Source organism: Triturus cristatus, chromosome 12 (genome assembly GCF_964204655.1).
Source record: "Triturus cristatus chromosome 12, aTriCri1.1, whole genome shotgun sequence".
NCBI classification, from domain to species: domain Eukaryota; kingdom Metazoa; phylum Chordata; class Amphibia; order Caudata; family Salamandridae; genus Triturus; species Triturus cristatus.
The window spans coordinates 298,640,126-298,661,845 of NC_140595.1; the positions used below are offsets into that span (position 1 = coordinate 298,640,126).

General features: G+C 50.1%; 1 protein-coding gene across 3 annotated transcripts in view; it reads right to left on the reverse strand.

The window, feature by feature from the left end:
* Positions 1-444: 444 nt before the first annotated feature.
* LOC146775920 (anillin-like) overlaps positions 445-21,720 on the reverse strand; it is a 284,167-nt gene continuing 262,891 nt past the window's right edge. For all 3 annotated transcript variants that reach the window (XM_085639582.1, XM_085639581.1, XM_085639580.1), the window contains one exon: positions 445-1,646. In XM_085639582.1, coding sequence (XP_085495708.1) covers positions 1,400-1,646 — 247 coding nt within the window. In that variant the 3' untranslated portion in view covers positions 445-1,399. The remainder of the gene's footprint in view (positions 1,647-21,720) is intronic.

The following is a 21,720-nucleotide window of genomic DNA, read 5'->3' on the forward strand; positions in this document are numbered from 1 at the left end:
ATTAACTTTATAATCACTTTCCTTCAGTGTCACTTTCGGACGAGACATTTGTTAAAGGCTGCTGTTCATTGCCGTTTAATGCAACTGTAGAAGAACAGTAACATTTTAGGGAAATCTTGATGCAAACAAGTGCTGTGAAGAGTTGAACTTTAAATCTTGCATTAAAGCACCATCAGTAAGTGGGAAGAAAATGCTGACATCTGGGTTATCCTACTACAAAACAGTACTGTTAGAGGTGTATGTAGGTGTGCAGCTAGTATAAGTTTCACCAGCACCACTAGAAATATCGCTGCTATTCCTACTAGTAATAACATCAAGTAAACAGCACCAGCAGTATTCGTGATACAAGAGTATTAGTAGTATTCACCGAAGGCCTGCAACTCCCCCATTTAAATTAATCGTTTCAAAGAGTGCCAAAATTGAAACTGCTTAAAAGAAAAACAATTCGTATTAAACTTTTTATTTAATCTGTTCCAGTTGAATAAATTCCAATATTACAAATATTTTACATCATTCGATTTTGCCAATTAGTAATACGAGGCAATGCGTGCATAGACTGATTAACATTGAGAATACATGGAAAAAACACAACAGAATCACAGAAGTAAGAGAACGAAGGAAAAAAACATCTCAGGACAAAGCAACCCCGCTATCCTGTTACCACCTGGCTGGGACGCACACCAAAATAACACTAGTGCCTAGGAGATGGCCAACAAATATAATAGACTGACAGGATGAGGAATTTCAGGAGAGATAGACAATACCACCTAGTCCAAACCCCAAAATATTGGACACCTGCCTTCTTCAAAGATCTCTGCCCCTGAAGAGAGCAACAGAAAATAAACATCTATACCATGCAAATGTGAGCTTAAGGTTGGTCAAGAACCGTAACCAGTGCCTCAGGAAGATCAAAAACTTGTGGCATCCTCCAAGCACCATAGTCAAGAGAAAAAGGAAATTAGGAACACATAACCTTGTTCCAATTCGACCACCTGTTAAATAGAGTACCAATGTCGGTGAGTTTGAATTTCTGGTACTAAAGGCATCACATTGATCGATTTATTGAATTTCTACAGTGGAAAAATATACTTGTGACTGCACATGCATCCAGAAGTCTTCCTTCCAAACATGGACAGGGGATCAGGTTGAGGGTCCCGCAACCTGGAAGGACAGGTCTCTTCTTAGAGTTACTGCGAGATACTATAGTAGCGTCTCACCCCCAAAACACGTGAAGCATATGCTGACATAACCATGGAAGCCTCCGATGCGGCGAGGCGATAGCACACCTGCATCTTTGAAGGTTTAATGGAATGCATTTCCTGTACTGCTTAATATGTGGCTATATATATGCTCCATACTTTTTCAGAAAACGACAAAAGGAAACTGACAGCAAGAGTTTTTAACACTCAGTTTCTCGAATAGATGCGGTGGCATCAGCCTGTTCCCAGTTGGTGGCCACAGATATGCCAGAGTCATTTGGTCCACACTGAAGCATCAAAGACGGGCCAGCTTCGGTCTGTGAGCTTTGGGGAGACAATGTTACTTTATCTGATGTGGTATGCCATGTCCTGAGGTCCACCAACGCCTGGTTCAGGAGTTCTATCCACGTGTTTCTCTCATCCTTCGTGTCAGCAGACAGCCAGTTCCTGCACAAAATATAAATACGGTGAGCAGTCAAGTTGAAGGATTCCTATAGGAGATGTTTGCATAGGAGGTGTTAAGGAGCATATAAATGCCTATGGCATGCAATAAAAGTCTTCCTTCGAATCAATGTAAAATAAGTAAAAGCTTCAGCGTGTGGGGTGGAATTGTGCCTTTGGGACTCAAACTACGTGAGTTCTCAGAAGCAGGAAGGCTGGGAAGAGGACTTACTTGTGAACGGCAACCTGGACAAGAACAGGAGGGGGAACTTATCCTATCCGCTTTTTGCACTCAACCATACACAGTTTTGCACTCCCTAATATTCTTTAGAAACATCAAGGATCATTTTTCCGCAGGACTGAGTCACGGTTGGATTCTCAGCACCAAGAAGTAAATGTGTGGATTCGCGACCAACATCTGCTTCCTGCAGGCACAGCACAATTTAAAACCCTGTCCTCTTTCGGGGAGCCACGTACCACACAGTTTTGCCTAGGAAGAAATTGGAAGTCAGCAAAACAGCAAGAAATTCAGGAATAGAGTTGCGGGTCTGTATCTAAGAGCACGGGAAAAATACTGAGGTCAGCTCGCCAGGTAGCCCATATGAATGTCTGTGTCTACCTTCCAGAGGCAGGACTGAGCCTGTGGTTCGAGGTATCCATCAGAAATTGCTCTATACAGGTGGTTGGCAGAAGCACTGGTTTGGGGAATATTTTTAAAACCTATCTAGCTAGGAGATGTCTAATGATGAAGAATATTGTTTTACCGAAATGTGATGACTTCTGCTCTCTCCAGAGTGTGGAGCTGACCGGCCTGTACCTTTCAATGGATGCCCTTTTTTTTTAACCAGTTGGAGAAGGACTTGCCTGAAAGTGAATCTTTCACTTATTTGGCATACTATGGTTGGATCAGAAGCACATGACCATCTAGCAAAAAAAAAAAAAAAGCCTCATAGGGTCAAATATTGGAATGGCCATAGAATCCAAGTGCACAGAAGAATCCAACTTAGAGAAAACAGAATAAACAGGTTTACCCTACAGTAGTTAGTAAAGAAAAAGGGTGTGTTTTGGCTGAAAAGAATGTTACTTACCTTTGTTAATGTCTTATTTGGTAGAGACTATTAGCCACAGATTCCTTACCTTATAATATTCCCCAGGTGTCAGACTGCATCCGGAAAATCTTGAGCAGTACTTCTGCGTGACGTTATATGGCGCTGATTGGGTTAGCGTCGGCCGCGCCAGAAGTGACATGCTCAGTGTTTATGTAGGTGCCATCCCAGTTCACAGACATTAGTTTATGTTCCATGTCCGCACCACAAGCACAGAACCATGTCAGAAGGCTGATGGACAGTGTGCAGACACTAAGGACCTCCAGGGACCTTTCTAGACATAAAAAAACCTGTTGAAAAAGCAGGAAGGATCAGTAAGCAATCTGTGGCTAGATCTCTACCAGATAAGGAGTTATCGAAGGTAAGTAACTTGTTCATATGATAGAATCTATCTGCAGATTTCTTACCTTAGAATAGATACTGTAGGAAGGTGGATATCTGACTATGGTTACCCCCAACTTTTTGCCTAGTGTCTAGCTGGTTTTTCGACTTAGTAGGCCTGAGATCCTGCCATTCAGGGTCTCAGCCTGTCTGCTCTCTCTCTAAAATGGACTCCATGTACCCTAGGTGCATAACCCATTGGAACTAGATCACCCTGTCAGCCCCTGTACCAGTGTACACTAGGTACCCAGGGCATTGGTGTATCTAAGGCCTACCAGGGGCTGATGCATGTATTGTGCCACCCCTGGCCTGGCCTAACAAATTTGACACAACTGGCTGATCACTCGGCTGGGGTAAGTTGGTGTAACCACCTCTTACTTAGGTGTAGTATACCTATACCTAACCTTAAATGGGACACATGTTAACCTATAAGTCACTCCTATGGCAGGCCTTAACAATCCTGAAGGCAGAGTGCTTGGTTCCATGTGAGATGGTGCTCTGGCATGAGCTGAGCCTGTCTGCAGTGGTCGGAACAACTTCCTTCTACTGTTTCCAGATATCGCCATACCATATACTCTTAAGTGCATTATGAACCTCGCGGTTAAATGCTATCTCTGGTTTGGCTTTATCAAAACATGTCGAGTAAGGTGTCATACGAATTGGAATACTAACCCCTCGCCAATTCTGGCGACGGGGTTAGCATTCCACCCTCCTAGAGGGACACGACATGTACAGTACCTGAAACCCGGGTAAAATCAGACATAGCCTCAGCTCCACAAAATGGATGCTGCCACCACAGACACAAGTCTGCCCTCCTGCTGCTGGGAGTCCTTCCAGCTTGGGAGATGTGGACAAAGGGTTTCCTGCCAGGGGAGGTGCGAGCACCACCCCAGACAGGATTTTGTGTATTGGTCAGGTAGGGCTTGAATGAAATCAGACATGCCTGAGGCTCACAAGGAGCCTCGGTGCATATGCCAGTTCAAACCGGTCCTGGGGCACACCAGCCCCGGACCTGGGGCGAGCTGGACAAAGGATGGGGGGTGTAACCACCCCCCTTCCTGGTCCCACCCTTAGGGAGGGACCTAGCAGGTAGTCCGGCCCCTAGAATCCGCTTAAAGGTAGGAGCTGTGTCCTAAGACTTCAGACATCCTGGAATCAACTTACTACAAAGAAGAAGACGGGAACTTCGACGCTCTGCTGCACAGAGGAAAGAAGGAAATCTCCCCTATGGTCAGGGAGTGACCATCTTGCTAACGCAAGCACCAACCAGCTACTCGACGTCTGCTTTGCCGCCGCCTCCCGCCGGAGCCCGAGCCCAGAGCCCGACAAGACCTGGACCTCCAGACCTCTCACCGCCCGATCCACAGTCCCTGAAAAGAAGGAACCCGTGGAGGCACCGAGACACGTGGAGCCAGCCATCTTGAAAGACCCACGACAAGCTGCAAGCGCGACAACAGAGGCTCCCTCCAAGTTGTGCTTTGGGTCCTGAGAAGCCCAACACCCGAGCAGCATCTGCACCAAAGGTGAGCCCTCCAGCATCTCCACGATCTGCGTGGGGCCCCTCTGCACTTTGCATCTCGACGCGCCTGTCCGGTCCCTGGCCCGTTGGCTAGTGGCCATTTTGGCGACGAACCTTGAAAACTATGACGCTGGTCTGGGTGCTCCAGACTAGCCCCTGCTGCCCTCCAAAGGAGCAGCCCCTCTGACCTTGCTGGTCAGAACAATCAGCTTTCTTCACTTTCCACGACTCCTGCCTTTGCCAAGGCTTGTTTGCTTCCTTTGAGTCGCCGACACCGCCGACAGCGAGAGCCTGCGTGGGACAGCTCGTGAAACAGACTCCTGGACGTCGTCGACCTTCAGGGACCACGTGGCTGCGGAGACAAGCTACACCTCATCACCTGTTTGCACCCGACATCGCCTGGTACCTACCTGGTGCCACGCCGGTCACTGGCTAGTGACTGTGAACACTGTCCCCTCTGCTTTCAGGTCTTCTACAACTCCGATCCACTCTTGGATCCACCGCATCTCTTCTGGACCGGCCGCCTGCAGCATCTTTGTCATCAGGCTCCATTGAACAGATAGACGAAACCCGACGCACTTCGAGACCTATGCACCCGCTTCCTGTGGGTGAGGTAAAGCTGGCACTCCGGTGCACAAGTGTAGAGAAACATCTCTAGTGTCTGTGTTTTAAGTCTTGAGTTCGTAGTCCATCCAGAAGACCCTTCTAGCAGTAACTTTTGAACTTTTACGCACCCATTGAAAACCTATGGGAGCCCGCGTGTAACTTTCCTCACTGCACACGCGACCCGTGGACCTCCTGGTCACTAGCTGAAGTTAGCTCCTTGTAGGCCCAGCGATTCTAGAGGCCCTAGGCCTTTTCCCTTTCCTCTTCGTGGTACTTATACCACTATTTTAGTATATGGTTTGATCGGCCACCAGGGCCTATCCATATAAAGTGCAACTTCTGTATATTGTGATACTTTCTTGTTTAACGATTTGTGCTCCTGTGCTCATAAAGAGTCTAGGGGATACTTTGAGTAATAAATACATATATATTTTGAATATATATCTGTGTGGTGTCCTTTCATTGGTATAAAAGGGGGTTACATATGGTAAAACAGCTTGCTTAACACGCTTTAACGAGTTTAGCCTCAAAGACTGCTTAGCCTACGCTACCACTAGGGCAGCTAGTCCGAAAAGGTTGACTTACAACCACACCATAAGGGTTGCTTGGCATGGTACAAGGTGGTCACTTTAACTAGTGAACATCATATACCAGGCCAACTTCTCACAGATACCCAGAGCAAAACCTCCCCGGAGGTAGGTATGCGACTAGAGTCAAACCAATAAGTCCAGGAGGACCAACCAGGCAAAGTGACCTTTGTGATGGACTGGACTGTCAAGGCCTCAATGTTTCGTAAACCTGTGCAGAGATGCTCACATAGCTTGTGGAGTCCCCGTCCTGGACAACTGTCAAACTGCTAACGCAGTTGCCACAGCCATGGCTCTGGTGGAATGAACCCCCAAAGCCCTCAGGGGGTTGCTCCTTGGCCAGTATGTAGCAGATTATATTGCAGAACACAATTTATCTGGAGATGGTCGGTTTCTGCACAGCTTTCCTATGCTCCGGGAAACCCAAAGAGTTGATTGTCCACTCTGCGTTCTTTGCTGCAAGCAGTGCACAATGACAAAGCTCATTTTGGGTCCAGGCGATGAGTCTCTTCCTCCATGGGAGGGTGAGATGGAGTGAAGGAGGCTAGCACTGTAATACTTTTACCTATGAAGAAAGGTGTCACCACTGTTGGTAAGAAAGAGGCACGGGTGCGGAGAACCAGTTTGTCTGGAAATAAATTGATGTATGGAGGGTGCAGATAAAGCGCCTGAAGCTCGCTAACCCTCCTGGCCAATGTCGCTCCTGGCCAATGCAATGTCCTTGAAGACTGTTTAGATCAGCGATACTCAACGTATGGCTAAGGGCTGCTTGCTGCCCTTCAGACCATCACATGCAGCCCCCTAGTGCACAGCAGCAGCACTGGGCTGCTGTTTACTTAAGAGAGCATCAATATGCAGAAAGATGCTAAATAAATGGGCAAGCATTTATTCACAAGCCAACTGAAGTAGAAGGAAAGCAGCAAATGAGGTATGCTGCACCACTTAACTTTAGGAACACATTCACTTTATAAGGCTTCTTGCAACAAATGTGTAAAAACAGGAAAAAGTCTCTGCAAGATACAAAACGTGTATTTCATTCACAAGCAGAAGTATTTCAGCATAGTACATCAGATTTTTTTTTTTTTAAGTGATAGTTTTCAAAAATGAAAGTTCAAATAGTCATGCTTCCTTCACTCGGACAACAATGCCAATAGTGAACTAAGAGGCAAGTTAATCTCCTCTAGGTCGCTTGGGTTGTTATTTTACATAGACAATATCATTTATTAAACAAACGCAAGAGGTTTTTTTTCAGTGCATAACCTGATCTCATGCATTTCTAAGTGCTCTTACATGTGACAATGGAGAAAAAGGAGGCACATGAAATAAAACATTGCCTAGCATCACACCATTTTGTCAAGTGGGGAAACGAGGAGCGATCATTGGTTTTCTGGTTTCACATTGTGCAATTCAATGATCAAGTTACTTTTTCAAAGTTGACTCTAGGAAGCGCTACTCCCATAGTTTAGATTGTCAAGAGATGTAGAGGGCAACTATGCATGTGGTTGAAGAGAGTGTGTAAGGAAAAGCCTCTTTTTGCATGCCACAACCAAGTTTTTAAACTGGTGCTGCTGGTTGTTCGACTCAGAGTGCACCGAGGCCTTCTAACCAAACCTCAGTACGAGTGCCCGCACTTTAAAGACCATGTTGAATTGGCTGTATCCAATTAGAAATGGCCAACTTACATGTAAGTCCCTAGTATATGGTACCCTGGTACACAGGGCATGCGAGTTCAAGGGGTATCCAAGAGGTATCCCAGGGCTAGCAGCACTGGTTGATCCACCCTGACGTGCCCCAAGTAAAACGAGTCCACCAGTCTGCCACTGTAGACTCGCAGAGCAGTCCTGCACTGCTAGCCTGACTTTACCATTGAAAGCAATGGCAAATTTCCCCTACCCCCTTTTCCCCTGTACATCTGTGTAAGTCACCCCTCTGGCGGGCCTACTGAGTGCTAAGGCAGGGTGCGACATAGGACACAAGCATGATATCTAATTTGGATTTCCTGACAATAAAACAAGCAAGAAAACGTTTTTACTGTGGAAAGACTTGGTGGCTCAATTTGGCAAGTACAGAATTACACAGATTCCTCAGCTGTGTCAACTCCTGAACGGTGCGACCAAAATGGGCACTCCAAGGTACTCTCAGGAAGGAGAACAATGAGGGATTGTAGGCTAGGGAGGTGTTAACTCCTGCCTGTGGAAAGCAACTTTGGTATTAGCTCCAAACGGCAAGCTTCAAATGGGAAGCCACCTGCGAAGGGCAGATATCACATTACAGAGGAGGGCTGTCACATTGTTTAGGCAGACAGGCTGGCACGGGGAGGGGGGGGGGGGGGGGGCTAGGGAGTTCTGAACACAGAGGGGTCCTGGCATTTTAGGAGTGGGCAGAATGGTGCAACCTGGGATAGCCAGATGCCACACTCCACAGGACGTAGACACCAGGTAGGAGGAAACCTGGTAGCCCCTTGGCTACCAACTGCATTCTGCCAGGAGGACACTTTGAGCATAAAGGAGCACCAGTGGCACCCAGACCTCAGATCTTTACCGACTTGGAAGTAGGACTGATGGACTGCCCTGCTATACCAATGGAGCAGCAAAGAGGCTGAACAGACGAAGACTGTAGGAAGGATTGGACTGTGACCACAACAATGGGCAATAGCTAGTCCAGTGGCGACTGGACTTTGACGAAATCGGAGAGGACTTTGTGGGACGTCGACTCTGCAACCAGCACCCCCTCCATCTTCATGGACCGAAGAATCTGTGCGGTAAGAATCCGTCAACCGGGTCACATCCACATCATCCTTGAAGCATCTTCAGCATTCTTCATCCCTTGAATCAGGACCACTCCATAGGAATACATTGCAATGCAGAAAGTGACTTGAACTGGTGAAGAACTGCTTCTTCTGGAAGGGTAACTGTTCTGGAGAACCTTGCTGGTCCCCCTGACTAGTTCCCTGCCATGTTCGGTAGCCCAAGTACTTCTAACCGACCACATTGACACTTATCCAAGTTTTCTTTGAGTGAAATTGCTTCATTTATAATTACTTCAATCAGTATATCAGGAACAATCCAGTAGATCTTTTCCATTGCAGTGTCTAAGTTCTTATAAAAATACCAGTGTATTTTTTATAAATTGGTGTCGCATTGGAGCGTTGTATCAACTTCAATTGCTTTGGTGCCGTTTATTTACACATGTTCCTCTGTGTAATCCTTGCTGCCCATGCCACAGCTACCCAGGGTTGTGCTGGAGGTTTTACAGACGAAACCTACAGGAGCTAAAGTAGGAGTTACTTACCTTCGGAAACTATGTATCTGGTAGAGACATTGTCTAGCTGCAGATTCCTTAACTTAGAATTATCCCCAGGCTTCAGACTGGATCCGGAATTTTTTTTTTGCAGCAGCACCTCTGCGCGCCAGGGTCGGCGTCACACGACCCCGCCCTTTCGTCGTCCACGTACGTTATGTCAGCGAGGTCATACAAGTCCCTCCCGGAGCACTAACGTCCGTTTTCTTCGGAGAAACTTTTCAGCGGCACAACGCGGAGCCACCAACAAAACTGTGAAAGTATGGGAACAGTGTGCGAAGGAGGAAAAATCCGTAAGTCAAAGAAATCGGATGGTGCATAACACCATCATAAAGGACAGTATCAGACACTGTCTACTTACAAACCAAGAAGTAAAGGATAGAGCAACGCTCTGAGAAACAACCCTGCAAAGCGAAGCATGGACCCTCCACAGAGGCTGAGTAACAAGGGAAGAATATCCCGACAGACAAAAGATATACTGTTATTACAACGTAGAACTGTGCCCACCAACAAGGGCCGAGCACAGGAAGAACAATCCACTGCGAGAACGCATTACAAGAATGGCACTTCCCCTATAGTAATGGAAATGTATGAGTTACTTACCTTCGGTAACGATGTATCTGGTAGAGAAGATTCTAGCCGCAGATTCCTTAACATAGAATTATCCCCAGACGTGAGACTGGACCCGGAAAACTTTCTTTGCCCCAGCATCTCTGTGCGCCGGGGGCCGGTACCACGCGACTCCGTCCTGACGTTGTCTGCGGGCACGATGTCAGCGAGGTAAAATAAGCCCCACCCCGGCGCGCTGACATCAGTTTTCTTCGGAGAACTTCTCCGCGTCATAACGCGGAGCCATCACAAACAAAACTGTGGAGAGTATGGGATCAGTGTGCGAAAAAGCAGTGAAACAGGAAAGAGAAACAAAAGGGGAGGAACAGCCCCGGTTGGATAAGTGCCGAGCACCAAGGCACAAAAGACCACAGCCAGGAGAGCCTTAGCAGCGAAAGAGCAGAGCACCGCTCTAAGGAACACTGTTGCAAGTGAAGGCTACAACAGTCCAGGAGACAGAAGCATGTGAAAAAGGGCACAGCAGAAGAGAGAGAGAGACTACAATCACCTCCCACAACAGTGTAAGGCAACAAGCACGGAACAAAGAGGAGCAGCAATCCACCCCCAGACAACACCCTCAAGGAGGGCCGTAACCCCTGAAAGGAGCGAAAAGGCCGAGGTACAGGCAAAAAAAACCCAAAAAAACTCAGAGGACTGTAAAAGAAGCAGAACCCCAAGCAAGTAAAACGTAGAAGAGTAATAACAGGCCCCTACACCAAAGAAAAGGCAGGGTGGAGTGATGCAGAAGCACACATGAACCAACTGACCATGTATCATAAGGGAAGGGGTGGAACAATCAAGCAAAACCAAGTATCCTGTCTGAGCAGAGCAAAGCGGACACTCATAGGAGACCAGCCACCCGGAGGGAGGCGAGTCCAGAAAACCACAGGAAAGGTCCTCGCAGAACAGGGAGGAAGGGCAGGCCGTGAAGGAATCTGCGGCTAGAATTTTCTCCACCAGATACATCGTTACCGAAGGTAAGTAACTCGTACATCTGATAGAGACTACTAGCTGCAGATTCCCTAACGTAGAATAGATACCCAAGCCATATCCAAAAGGGAGGAGGGATTGCGAGAGAACCTACCCAGTAGGAAGAGACACAAGGCCCCAGCAAGGCGAAGGGAAGACCAGGAGACCCCAAGCCAATGCAAGGTACAATGACAACAAACCCTCGTGGGGTCGGACAGCCGCAGAGGAGCACCCAGGAGTAAAGAACGACCCCAATTCCAGGGAGAAGAGGCAGAACCGGAGGCAGAGCCTGCCGCAGGAAAACACACCGCGACAGAGGACAGCCGAACAGGCATCAGTCGCAAGTAAGCAGGCAAGGTAGGAATGGCCCCACAGTCAAGGAACTAAGGCAGAAGAAGAAAGGCACAGGTGCGCAAAGCCCCAGCAGAACAAGAGGCGTGGGCACAAGGTAGCACAAGAAGGGCCATGGCGGTGGGCCAGCACAAGCAGGCGAGCACCGCCGACAACAGACAGCACCAAGGTGCAGCGCACCCAGAACAAGCCAGGCGCAAGCCGAGGGCAGAAGCCCGGAAATGCAGAACAAACCCCAAGGAAGGGCCATTACAAGAGACACACACCGACCCATGAAGAGAAATGGAACCAGCCATAAGAGAAAAAAGTGTGTGTGTGTGTGTGTGTTTGTGTGGGGGGGTGGACACGGAGGACGGACCAAGCCGTCAACCACAACACAGGAAGCCAGGAGAAACCAAGCCTCCCTGGAACACCAGACAGAGGACCAGGCCGAAACGCCGGACAGTAAGGCGGAAAGGCCACAACACAACACCACAGACAGCATTTCAAAGTGTCAAGCGATGAAGTGAACACCGAGAATGATGGAACCCGGAGCAGCACAAGCCGCGCCCGGACAAGATACAAGAGACTGCCCAGCGGTATACAGCGATGCCAAGAAAGACAGGGAATCCGAAAAAGGGGGCAACCATACCTCCCGAGCGCAAGACAGAGCTATCCAATAGCTACAAGTACCCCACATAGGGTATGACGTCCCACTAAAACATGGGAACACCTCTTAGGGAAAAACCCGCAGCAGAGGATCAAAACATAAAGGTAGGGTATGATACGTCCCAAGAAAACATGGAAACACCTCTTAGGGAAAAAATCCAGCAGCAGAGGACAGAACAAAAAGGACCTGCAGATAGAACCACAGACTGCTTGACAAGCAGCCAATGAAAAAACACACCAAAGGCCCATCCTGAGGACACATGGGCAGACCACAACCAAAGAACCACAAAATCCAAAGGGGCTGTACCAGCAGCCAACAGCACAAAGGGTTCAACCTAATGACCAGAAGCCAAGTTACGGAGGAGGACGGAGACCCGCAAGGAGCCTCTGAATGGCAGCATCCACATGGGTGTTAAATAAAAGCACTCTGTCAAAGGGCAGGTCAACGAGACACTCTCTCACATTCTCAGGGAAAACACTATCCCTCAGCCAAGCATGGCGACGGAGAGCTACTGAACTCGCCATTGTGCGGCCGAGAGCATCAGAAACATCCAGGGCCGAACGAAGAATAAACACGGCCAGCTCCCGGCCATCCATCACATGGCGTCGCAGATCAGCATGAACACCTCCTGGAGAGGCATAAGACAGAAGGGACTTCACGAAATCCCACAAGCTGGAAGTAGCCCTGGCCAACACACAAAGCGTGTTGAGTGCTCACAAAGCAGCACTAGAAGAGGTTCAGTCTCCAGGAATCTAACCATCGGGCCTCTTGTGACAGAGGAAACACCAAAGGTAAAGAAGGAAAAGCAGTCTGCAGAAGAGGACCTTGAGTAGAAGGGTGGAAAGAAAGGAAGACTGGGTCGAGCGGAGCAGGATGGTGGCGGAGCGGCTGAGGCACCGGATCTCCCGTGGCAGGACGCCCCCAAGCCCGCAGAAGAGAATTACGGAGCAAAGCTTCGAAGGGAAGAAGCAGCTCCCGTCCACCAGAGCCCTGATGGAGAACCTCCAGCAAATGGTCCGTAGGAAATGGGGTAGCAGGGTCGCCCATGTGCAAAATGCCAGCAGCCGTGGAAATGGACCTGGCAAAGGCCGCACACGCCTCCGTAGGGCGTCGCGGGGGGGAGAGCAATTCCTCCGTGGGCGACGGCTGTAAACTAAGCTGGCCATCCCCGATTCCAGCTGGAGGAAGAAATGGCCAGTCTTGGAATGGTGGAAGATTGACGGACGAGTGGGGGATGAGAGATACCTCTGGGGAGGGCTGTGGCTGCGAGGAGCCCTCCCTGGAAGACGCCGGGGAAAAGGCCAAGACACGGCGGCCTGTCTCCGGGGAAGAAGAGAAACAGTTGATGAACCTCCGAAGAGGAGGGGGCCTCTGGAGATGAGTAGACGACCCGAAGACGGCACGGCGGAGTCCGTCAGAGGCGCCAGCATGAGGCCGACTGGCACCGGAGGGGACACCGGGACGACCTCGTCCACCACTTGCACCCCAGGAGAATGGAGCGGGGCTGGCTCTGGAGCAGCAAAAGTACGGCGCTGAAAAGGCACAGACTTGACCTCCGACGAAGCAGCCGCCTGCGTGGAGAGACGAGAGGGACCCAGGAACACGCCCTGGCCCCTAGCCAGCACCCGCGTTGCCGCCAGGTTCGCCAGCCGTCTGTGCCGGAGCGGCATCAGCTCGGCTTCTGGCAAGGCCGCCGCCTGCCCAGGAGACCGAGGAGGACTCGGGGGCAAGCCGCGAGTTCCGGCGACCTCCCGCAACACCACAGGGACCCCCTCGGGGATTGCGGCGAGGCAGAGGCGCCGTGGGCTGAAGAGAGGAACCCCATAGGGCCGCACCCAGACGACACCACACCTCCAGAGCCTGAAGCCGAACCAGTCAGCGCCGGCGCCGCAGGCGATGCCGCGGAAGGCTCCGCATGTGGAAAGGGATCTGCCGGCGTCTCAGGAGGGGCCAAGGAAGCCTGCAGAGCCGCAGCATAGGCCTCCATTTGGGCCCTCGTTGCCCCGGAGCCAGGAAACTGAGGGTAGGGTGGTGACGAATGAGGCGGCAAGTCCAGCGGAGAAGCCGCACCCTCCAAAGAGCGGGGATCAGGCCTCGGAGACAAGCTAAGAGAGCGACGCCCGAGGGGCCTGGTGACGGGTGATGCATGGACCCCTCCGCGGGGGACGACCCAGACCTGGACAACCGGGCTGAGAGGCGCTTCATCTAACGCTCCCGCCGGGACTTAGGCTTCAGATGCTGGCAAGCTTCGCAGTCCATGGAATCATGGTGCTCGCCCAAACACCACATACACAATCGGATGAGGGACTGTCGCTGACATCTGTCGCGCCCAAGGCGAGCACGCTTTAAAGCCCGAAGGCATTCGCACACTGACCTACTCAAAAGCGTGAAAAAAAGGCCTGAAAACAGGACAGGGACATGATCCGAGGGAGGGAAAGCAACAGGAGAAGATCCCACACTGGAAGGACCAGGGTGGAGGAATGCAGAGAAAAGGAATAAGAATCTCCCGGTGAAGGTGAAGCAAAAAGCACCGCTCCATAGGAAGAGAAGCCACCTGGAGGAAGGTGGTTGCATAGTGTAATCATAAAAAGGGTTGCACCAAATTGAACACCTTGGATGAAGACCAGTGCCAACTGAAAGGAGGCAAAGCGGAGAAGCCCACCTGGCAAGGTCCTCGCAGAACGGGGAAAACGGGTGGGCGTTAAGGAATCTACGGCTAGACAACGTCTCTACCAGATACATCGTTACCAAAGGTAAGTAACTCGTACATCTGATAGAGACATCTAGCCGCGGATTCCTTAACTTAGAATAGATACCACAGCCATACCCCAGGGGGAGGTGGGTCTGCGACAGAACAACAGAAAGTGCCCGAGAGCACTGAGCCGGCAACAGAGTGATGGACTAAGGTGAAAGCTGTGGCAGTACAGCCAGTCAGCAACCCAAGCAGCTCGGAAGAGCAAAAGACATCAGGGGTCAAGGTATCACAAGACTGCCAAAATGGCGCAAGATCATACCCGTGTGAGTATAAAATGTAGAAACCGCACTAAGCAATATCCCGGAACGGAAGAGAGAGTACATAACGAAGGGAGGAAGAAGAACTACTCCCAGAGCTGCATAATGCACTAACCACTCCCAGAGCTCAATGGTGCAGTAAAGCTAGAGGACAACATGGAGAGACGTACCCAGAGCCTACCAGGCTAGCCCACGCAAGGGAGGCCGGACAGGCAGCATCCAGGAAGCGAAGTGCAAGAGGCAGGAACAGAGCAGCGCCTCAGAAGCAGAGACGGGAACTTAAGACACGTCAAGTGCACACTTAGTCACAAGAAGGTGACAGGAGAGGACAGTACCACACTGAACCACACCGAGGCGAGCCACAACGAGAACATGCACATAGACAGCTACAGAAACAACAAGGTGGAGTAGCTATGATGAGTACGGGACTGCCCAGCAAGGCAGTTTGAAGGCTAAGGGGAGAACACTCCCGAAAGTTAGAAACGCAGGGCGCAGCACCTGGGAGGACCTTCATCAGAGGAGCTGTCCCGCAGGCACACCAGACACAGATGAGGTTAACACCCAAAGTAAAAGGACACATCTAAAGAGTGTGGCATCCGAGGCACTGAAAGTGCCTATAGGAACCGTGAAGAAGAACACACATAGCTGTTGAGAACATCATCAGATCTCCAGACCACCACCTCCGACCCGGACAGATAAGGCCCGAGAAAGAGCATCCAGGAGCGGAGGCCCACTTCAGGGATCGGAACACTAGGAAACCTCATTGCTGAAGATGCAGGAACATGCACCGAAGTGCGGTATAAACGTAAAATAAAAAAGTCGCCGTACAGAAAGTATAAGGCACCCAACTGCTCCCGGAAAAACGAGGATATAGGACCAGACCTCGCAGAAGCGAAGAGAGGTGGAGGTGTGTTGAAAAGGATACCCAACGGGTGAGGATGGAGATATCTCAAATGGGGCCCAGCCACGAGACCACGCAGCTGCGCGTACGATAGGAGGACCCGCCTGATGCACCCAGGACAGGGGGCAGCTTCATTTTGAAGCGTGCTGAAATACACTTAAAGATAATGCAAGGAAAAAAACCTAGAAGAGGAGAATGAGGCACACACTCAAGGCTCACGCCAAGCGAGACCTGTGGCATGTAAAAGGCAGTGCCAAAAGGCACAACACTAACCGCCCAACGGTAAGCAAATGGCGTCAGTAAGCGTAGGGAGCCCAAGGGGACCTCCACGCCTACCGGGTGCATAGTGGAGCTACACAATAGCATACAGGTACCCCACCTGGAGTATATCACACCCCCCAGAAAAACTGGGGAACACCTCTTAGGGTAAACCACAGTCAGAGGAAACTGAACAACGTGTGTAACACCGCCACAGTAGGCTTACTGCCAGCCCAAAAACACATAGTCCAAAAGGCGGACGTGAAATGAAAGGGTAACCACCCCAGGATATGACAACGTGAGACCCGCTAAGTACAGAACTATGGGGTAGGGCGAAAGCCCGCAAGTAGGCGCTGAACTGCCGAATCGGCGTAGGCATCAAACAAAAGGACCCCATCAAAGGGCAGGTCAACAAGGCGTTCCAGGATATTCTCCGGGAAGATGCCATCCCGCAACCAAGCACGGCGTCATCGTGCAACCGAACTAGCCATAGCTCGGCCCAAGGAATCAGAGGTATCCAGGGCCAAGCGGATAGTAAATTCCACCAGATCACGGCCGTCACGGATAAGAATGAGGAGGTCAACAGGAGCACCCTCAGTAGTGGAAGATCGAAGAGACTCAGCAGTGTCCTAAAGGGCAGAAGTAGCCCGAGCCAAGACACACACTGTATTCCACTAAGAAGGCCGTCTTTAGTGTGAGCATGTGCAGTGTAGCCTTGTGAATAGGTTCAAAGGGTGCCTTCATCAATTGAGTTAGCACTACGTTGAGGTTCCATGCTGGTGATGGCATCCTCTTTGGGGGGGCGATTCTCTTGGGCCCTTCCAAGAATCTCTTCACCACATGAGAGGTGAAGAAACTTTTCCCCGTTGCTCCTCTTGTGTAGGCCACTACCGCAGCCAAGTGCACCCTCAGGGATGTGTAGCTTAATCCGCTTTGTAGCTGGTGCGTTAAATACTTTAGTACTGTTGATTCCCTTGTGACCTTCCGATGTAGTTTCTCCTTGATGCACCATTGGGAGTACATCTTCCATTTTGCTATGTAGCACTTTCTTGTGGTAGGCCTTCTTGCCTGAGTACTGCCATAGTACTTGCTGGTAGTTTTAGGTGCGCAAATTCTAGGTCTTCAGGAGCCATGCTGCTAGGCTGAGATCCTCTGGGTCTACGTGAAGCACCCTTCCGTTCTGCATTGTTAACGGGTCCCTTCTTCTTGGGAACCTGTGTGCTGGTTCTTGTGCCATTTCCACTATCTGCGAGAACCTGGACTGCCTGGCCGACTGAGATGCTATCAGTATTAGCGTCATGTTGCTGATTCTGCATTTGCTGAGTACCTTGTGTATCAGTGGTATCGGGGGAAAAGCGTATGCAAAGATGGTCCGGTTGTCTGAATGCGAAGTGTTGGCATTTTGCATACTAGGTCTATTTGAGGAGTACCCCATTTCTGGAAAAGCTACTCTATTTCCTGCTGGTTGAGCTCCCATTCGTGACATGCCGACGTCTGTCTGCTGAGCCGGTCTGCTTCCACATTGTCCTTCCCCGGGAGATGTATTGCTAGTAGGTCTATTTTCAGTGGGATGGCCCATCTCCAAATTTCCTTGGCTAGCCCCGATAATGGTATTGATTGTGTTCCTCCCCGTTTGTTGATGTAGAACATGGTGGTTGTGTTGTCTGTTTGGACCAACACCCTGTTCCCGTACAGCTCTTTCTGAAAGGCTTTTAAGGTTTGGAATACAGTTTTTAGCTCTAGGTAGTTGATGTGTCTGACCGCATCTTGCTGCGACCACAGACCCCTCACCTTGTGCTTGTTCATGTGTGGGCCACACCCCAGCTGGGAGGCGTCCATTGTGATGGTCACTGTTGGAGCTGGTTGTGTGAATGGCTTCCCCTGTGTTATGTTTTCCTTTTCCCACCACGCTATTTCCTGATGCACTGCGTACGTGACAACCACAAGATCTTCCCAACTCCCTGTGGCCTGTGACCATTTGTGAGAAGTTGGCCTGGTATATGCTGTTCACTAGTTAAAGTACCACCTTGTACCATGCCAAGCAACCCTTATGGTGTGGTTGTAAGTCAACCTTTTCGGACTAGCTGCCCTACTGGTAGCGTAGGCTAAGCAGTCTTTGAGGCTAAACTCGTTAAAGCGTGTTAAGCAGGCTGTTTTACCATATGTAACCCCCTTTTATACCAATGAAAGGACACCACACAGATATATATTCAAAATATATATGTATTTATTACTCAAAGTATCCCCTAGACTCTTTATGAGCACAGGAGCACAAATCGTTAAACAAGAAAGTATCACAATATACAGAAGTTGCACTTTATATGGATAGGCCCTGGTGGCCGATCAAACCATATACTAAAATAGTGGTATAAGGACCACAAACAGGAAAGGGAAAAGGCCTAGGGCCTCTAGAATCGCTGGGCCTACAAGGAGCTAACTTCAGCTAGTGATCAGGAGGTCCACGGGTCGCGTGTGCAGTGAGGAAAGTTACACGCAGGCTCCCATAGGTTTTCAATGGGTGCGTAAAAGTTCAAAAGTTACTGCTAGAAGGGTCTTCTGGATGGACTACGAACTTGGGACTTAAAACACAGACACTAGAGATGTTTCTCTATACTTGGGCACCGGAGTGCCAGCTTTACCTCACCCACAGGAAGCGGGTGCATAGGTCTCGAAGTGCGTCGGGTTTCGTCTATCGATTCAATGGAGCCTGATGACAAAGATGCTGCAGGCGGTCGGTCCAGAAGAGATGCGGTGGATCCAAGGGTGGATCGGAGTTGTAGAAGACCTGTAAGCAGAGGGGACAGTGTTCACAGTCACTAGCCAGTGACCGGCGTGGCACCAGGTAGGTACCAGGCGATGTCGGGTGCAAACAGGCAAAGAGGTGTAGCTTGTCTCCGCAGCCACGTGGTCCCTGAAGGTTGACGACGTCCAGGAGTCGGTTCACGAGCTGTCCCACGCAGGCTCTCGGTGTCGGCGACTCGAAGGAAGCAAACAAGCCTTGGCAAAAGCATAAGTCGTGAAGAATGGAGGAAGCTAATTGTTCTGACCAGCAAGGTCAGAGGGGCTGCTCTTTTGGAGAGCAGCAGGGGCCAGTCTGGAGCAACCAGACCAGCGTCGTAGATTTCAAGATTCGTCGCCAAAATGGCCACTAGCCAACGGGCCAGGGACCGGGCAGGCGCGTCGAGATGCAAAGTGCAGAGGGGCCCCACGCAGATCGTGGAGATGCTGGAGGGCTCACCTTTGGTGCAGATGCTGCTCGGATGTTGGGCTTCTCAGGACCCAAAGCACAACTTGGAGGGAGCCTCTGTTGTCGCGCTTGCAGCTTGTCGTGGGTCTTTCAAGATGGCTGGCTCCACGTGTCTGGGTGCCTCCACGGGTTCCTTCTTTTCAGGGACTGTGGATCGGGCGGTGAGAGGTCTGGAGGTCCAGGTCTTGTCGGGCTCTGGGCTCGGGCTCCGGCGGGAGGCGGCGGCAAAGCAGATGTCGAGTAGCTGGTTGGTGCTTGCGTTAGCAAGATGGTCACTCCCTGACCATAGGGGAGATTTTCTTCTGTCCTCTGTGCAGCAGAGCGTCGAAGTTCCCGTCTTCTTCTTGTAGTTAAGTTGATTCCACAATGTCTGAAGTCTTAGGACACAGCTCCTACCTTTAAGCGGATTCTAGGGGCCGGACTACATGCTAGGTCCCTCCCTAAGGGTGGGACCAAGAAGGGGGGTGGTTACACCCCCAATCCTTTGTCCAGTTCGCCCCAGGTCCGGGGCTGGTGTGCCCCAGGACCGGTTTGAACTGGCATATGCACCGAGGCTCCTTGTAAGCCTCAGGCATGTCTGATTCTATTCAAGCCCTACCTGACCAATACACAAAATTCCGTCTGGGGTGGTGCTCGCACCTCCCCTGGCAGGAAACCCTTTGTCCACGTCTCCCAAGCTGGAAGGACTCCCAGCAGCAGGAGGGCAGACTTGTGTCTGTGGTGGCAGCGTCCATTTTGTGGAGCTGGGGCTATGTCTGATTTTACCCGGGTTTCAGGTACTGTACATGTCGTGTCCCTCTAGAAGGGTGGAATGCTAACCCCGTTGCCAGAATTGGCGAGGGGTTAGTATTCCAATTCATATGACACCTTACTCGACATGTTTTGATAAAGTCAAACCAAAGATAGCATTTAACCGCGAGGTTCATAATGCACTTAAGAGTATATGGTATGGCGATATCTGGAAACGGTAGAAGGAAGTTGTTCCGACCACTGCAGACAGGTTCAGCTCATGCCAGAGCACCATCTCACATGGAACCAAGCACTCTGCCTTCAGGATTGTTAAGGCCTGCCATAGGAGTGACTTATAGGTTAACATGTGTCCCATTTAAGGTTGGGTATAGGTATACTACACCTAAGTAAGAGGTGGTTACACCAACTTACCCCAGCTGAGTGATCAGCCAGTTGTGTCAAATTTGTTAGGCCAGTCCAGGGGTGGCATAATACATGCTTCTGCCCCTGGTGGCCTTAGATAAACCAATGCCCTGGGTACCTAGTGTACACTGGTACAGGGGGCTCACAGGGTGATCTAGTTCCAATGGGTTATGTACCTAGGGTACATGGAGTCCATGTTAAAGAGAGAGCAGACAGGCTGAGATCCTGAATGGCAGGATCTCAGGCCTACTAAGTTGAAAAACCAGCTAGACACTAGGCAAAAAATTGGGGGTAACCATAGTCAGATATCCACCTTCCTACACCATTGCTGCTGGATCCATTCCTGGAATGGTCTCATGTGTAGTCGGATATTTGGGACTAAGTGGATGCATGACGCCATCATTTCCATCAGTTTGCTCGCCTTCCTCACTGTCGGAACTTGCCCCTTGCGGTAATGACGCGTTTCCTTCAGTATCGTCAATGTTCTCTTCCTGCTGGGGAACACTTTGGCCTGTATGGTGTCGATCTCTGCCCCTAAGAATATCTTGATTTGTTCTGGTTCTGTTGACGATTTCTCCCAATGGATCGAGAAACCCAGTCTTGCCAGTGTTAGTATGACCTGCTGGATGTGTAGTCTGCATTGGCTGTACGAACTTGCCTTTATGGGCCAGTCGTTGAGATAGGGGTATACGTGTATCCCTTGACTTCGTAGGTGTGCTGCGACAGCTGCTAGGCATTTTGTAAACACCCTTGGTGCGGATTTGAGGCCGAATGCCAGTACTGTGAACTGGTAGTGGCTTTGATTGATCACAAACCTTAGCAGGCGCTTGTGTTTGTGGTTGATGGAGATGTGCAAGTATGCGTCCTTTAAATCTATAGTAGCCATGAAGTCCCCTCGTTGTATTTGTGGTATTAGCTCTTGTAGGGAAGTCATCTTGAATATGTGTGTTCTTATGAATTGGTTCAGGAACCTCAGATCTAGGATAGGTCGAAGTGTCTCGTCCACCTTTGGCACCAGGAAGTAAGTTGAGTAAACCTCTTTGTTACTTTGGTACCACCTCTATTGCCTCCTTGCTGAGCAGTTATTGCGCTTCTAGCTGCAAGAGAGAGTTCCTTTGCTGAATGTGCCCTGTTTCTTGGTTTTCTGTTCGGAGGCCATCTTTCTAACTCTATACTGTATCCGTATTGTATGATGTTTAGTATTCATTTGTCCGACGTAACCTTTCTCCATTCCTGGATGAAGTCTCTTATTCTTCCCCCTACCGGTGTTGAGTGTTCGAGGTACTGTTTGTCGTTGAACGTTTGGCTGTAGTTTTCCTTTATGTTCTTCCGCCCACCCAGAGGTGTTGGTAGGGTGGGGGCATCTTCCTTGATGAAGTCACTTGGTTGAGGGCTGTTGGCCTCCTCTCCGTATTTGTCCTAGTCAGTTTCCG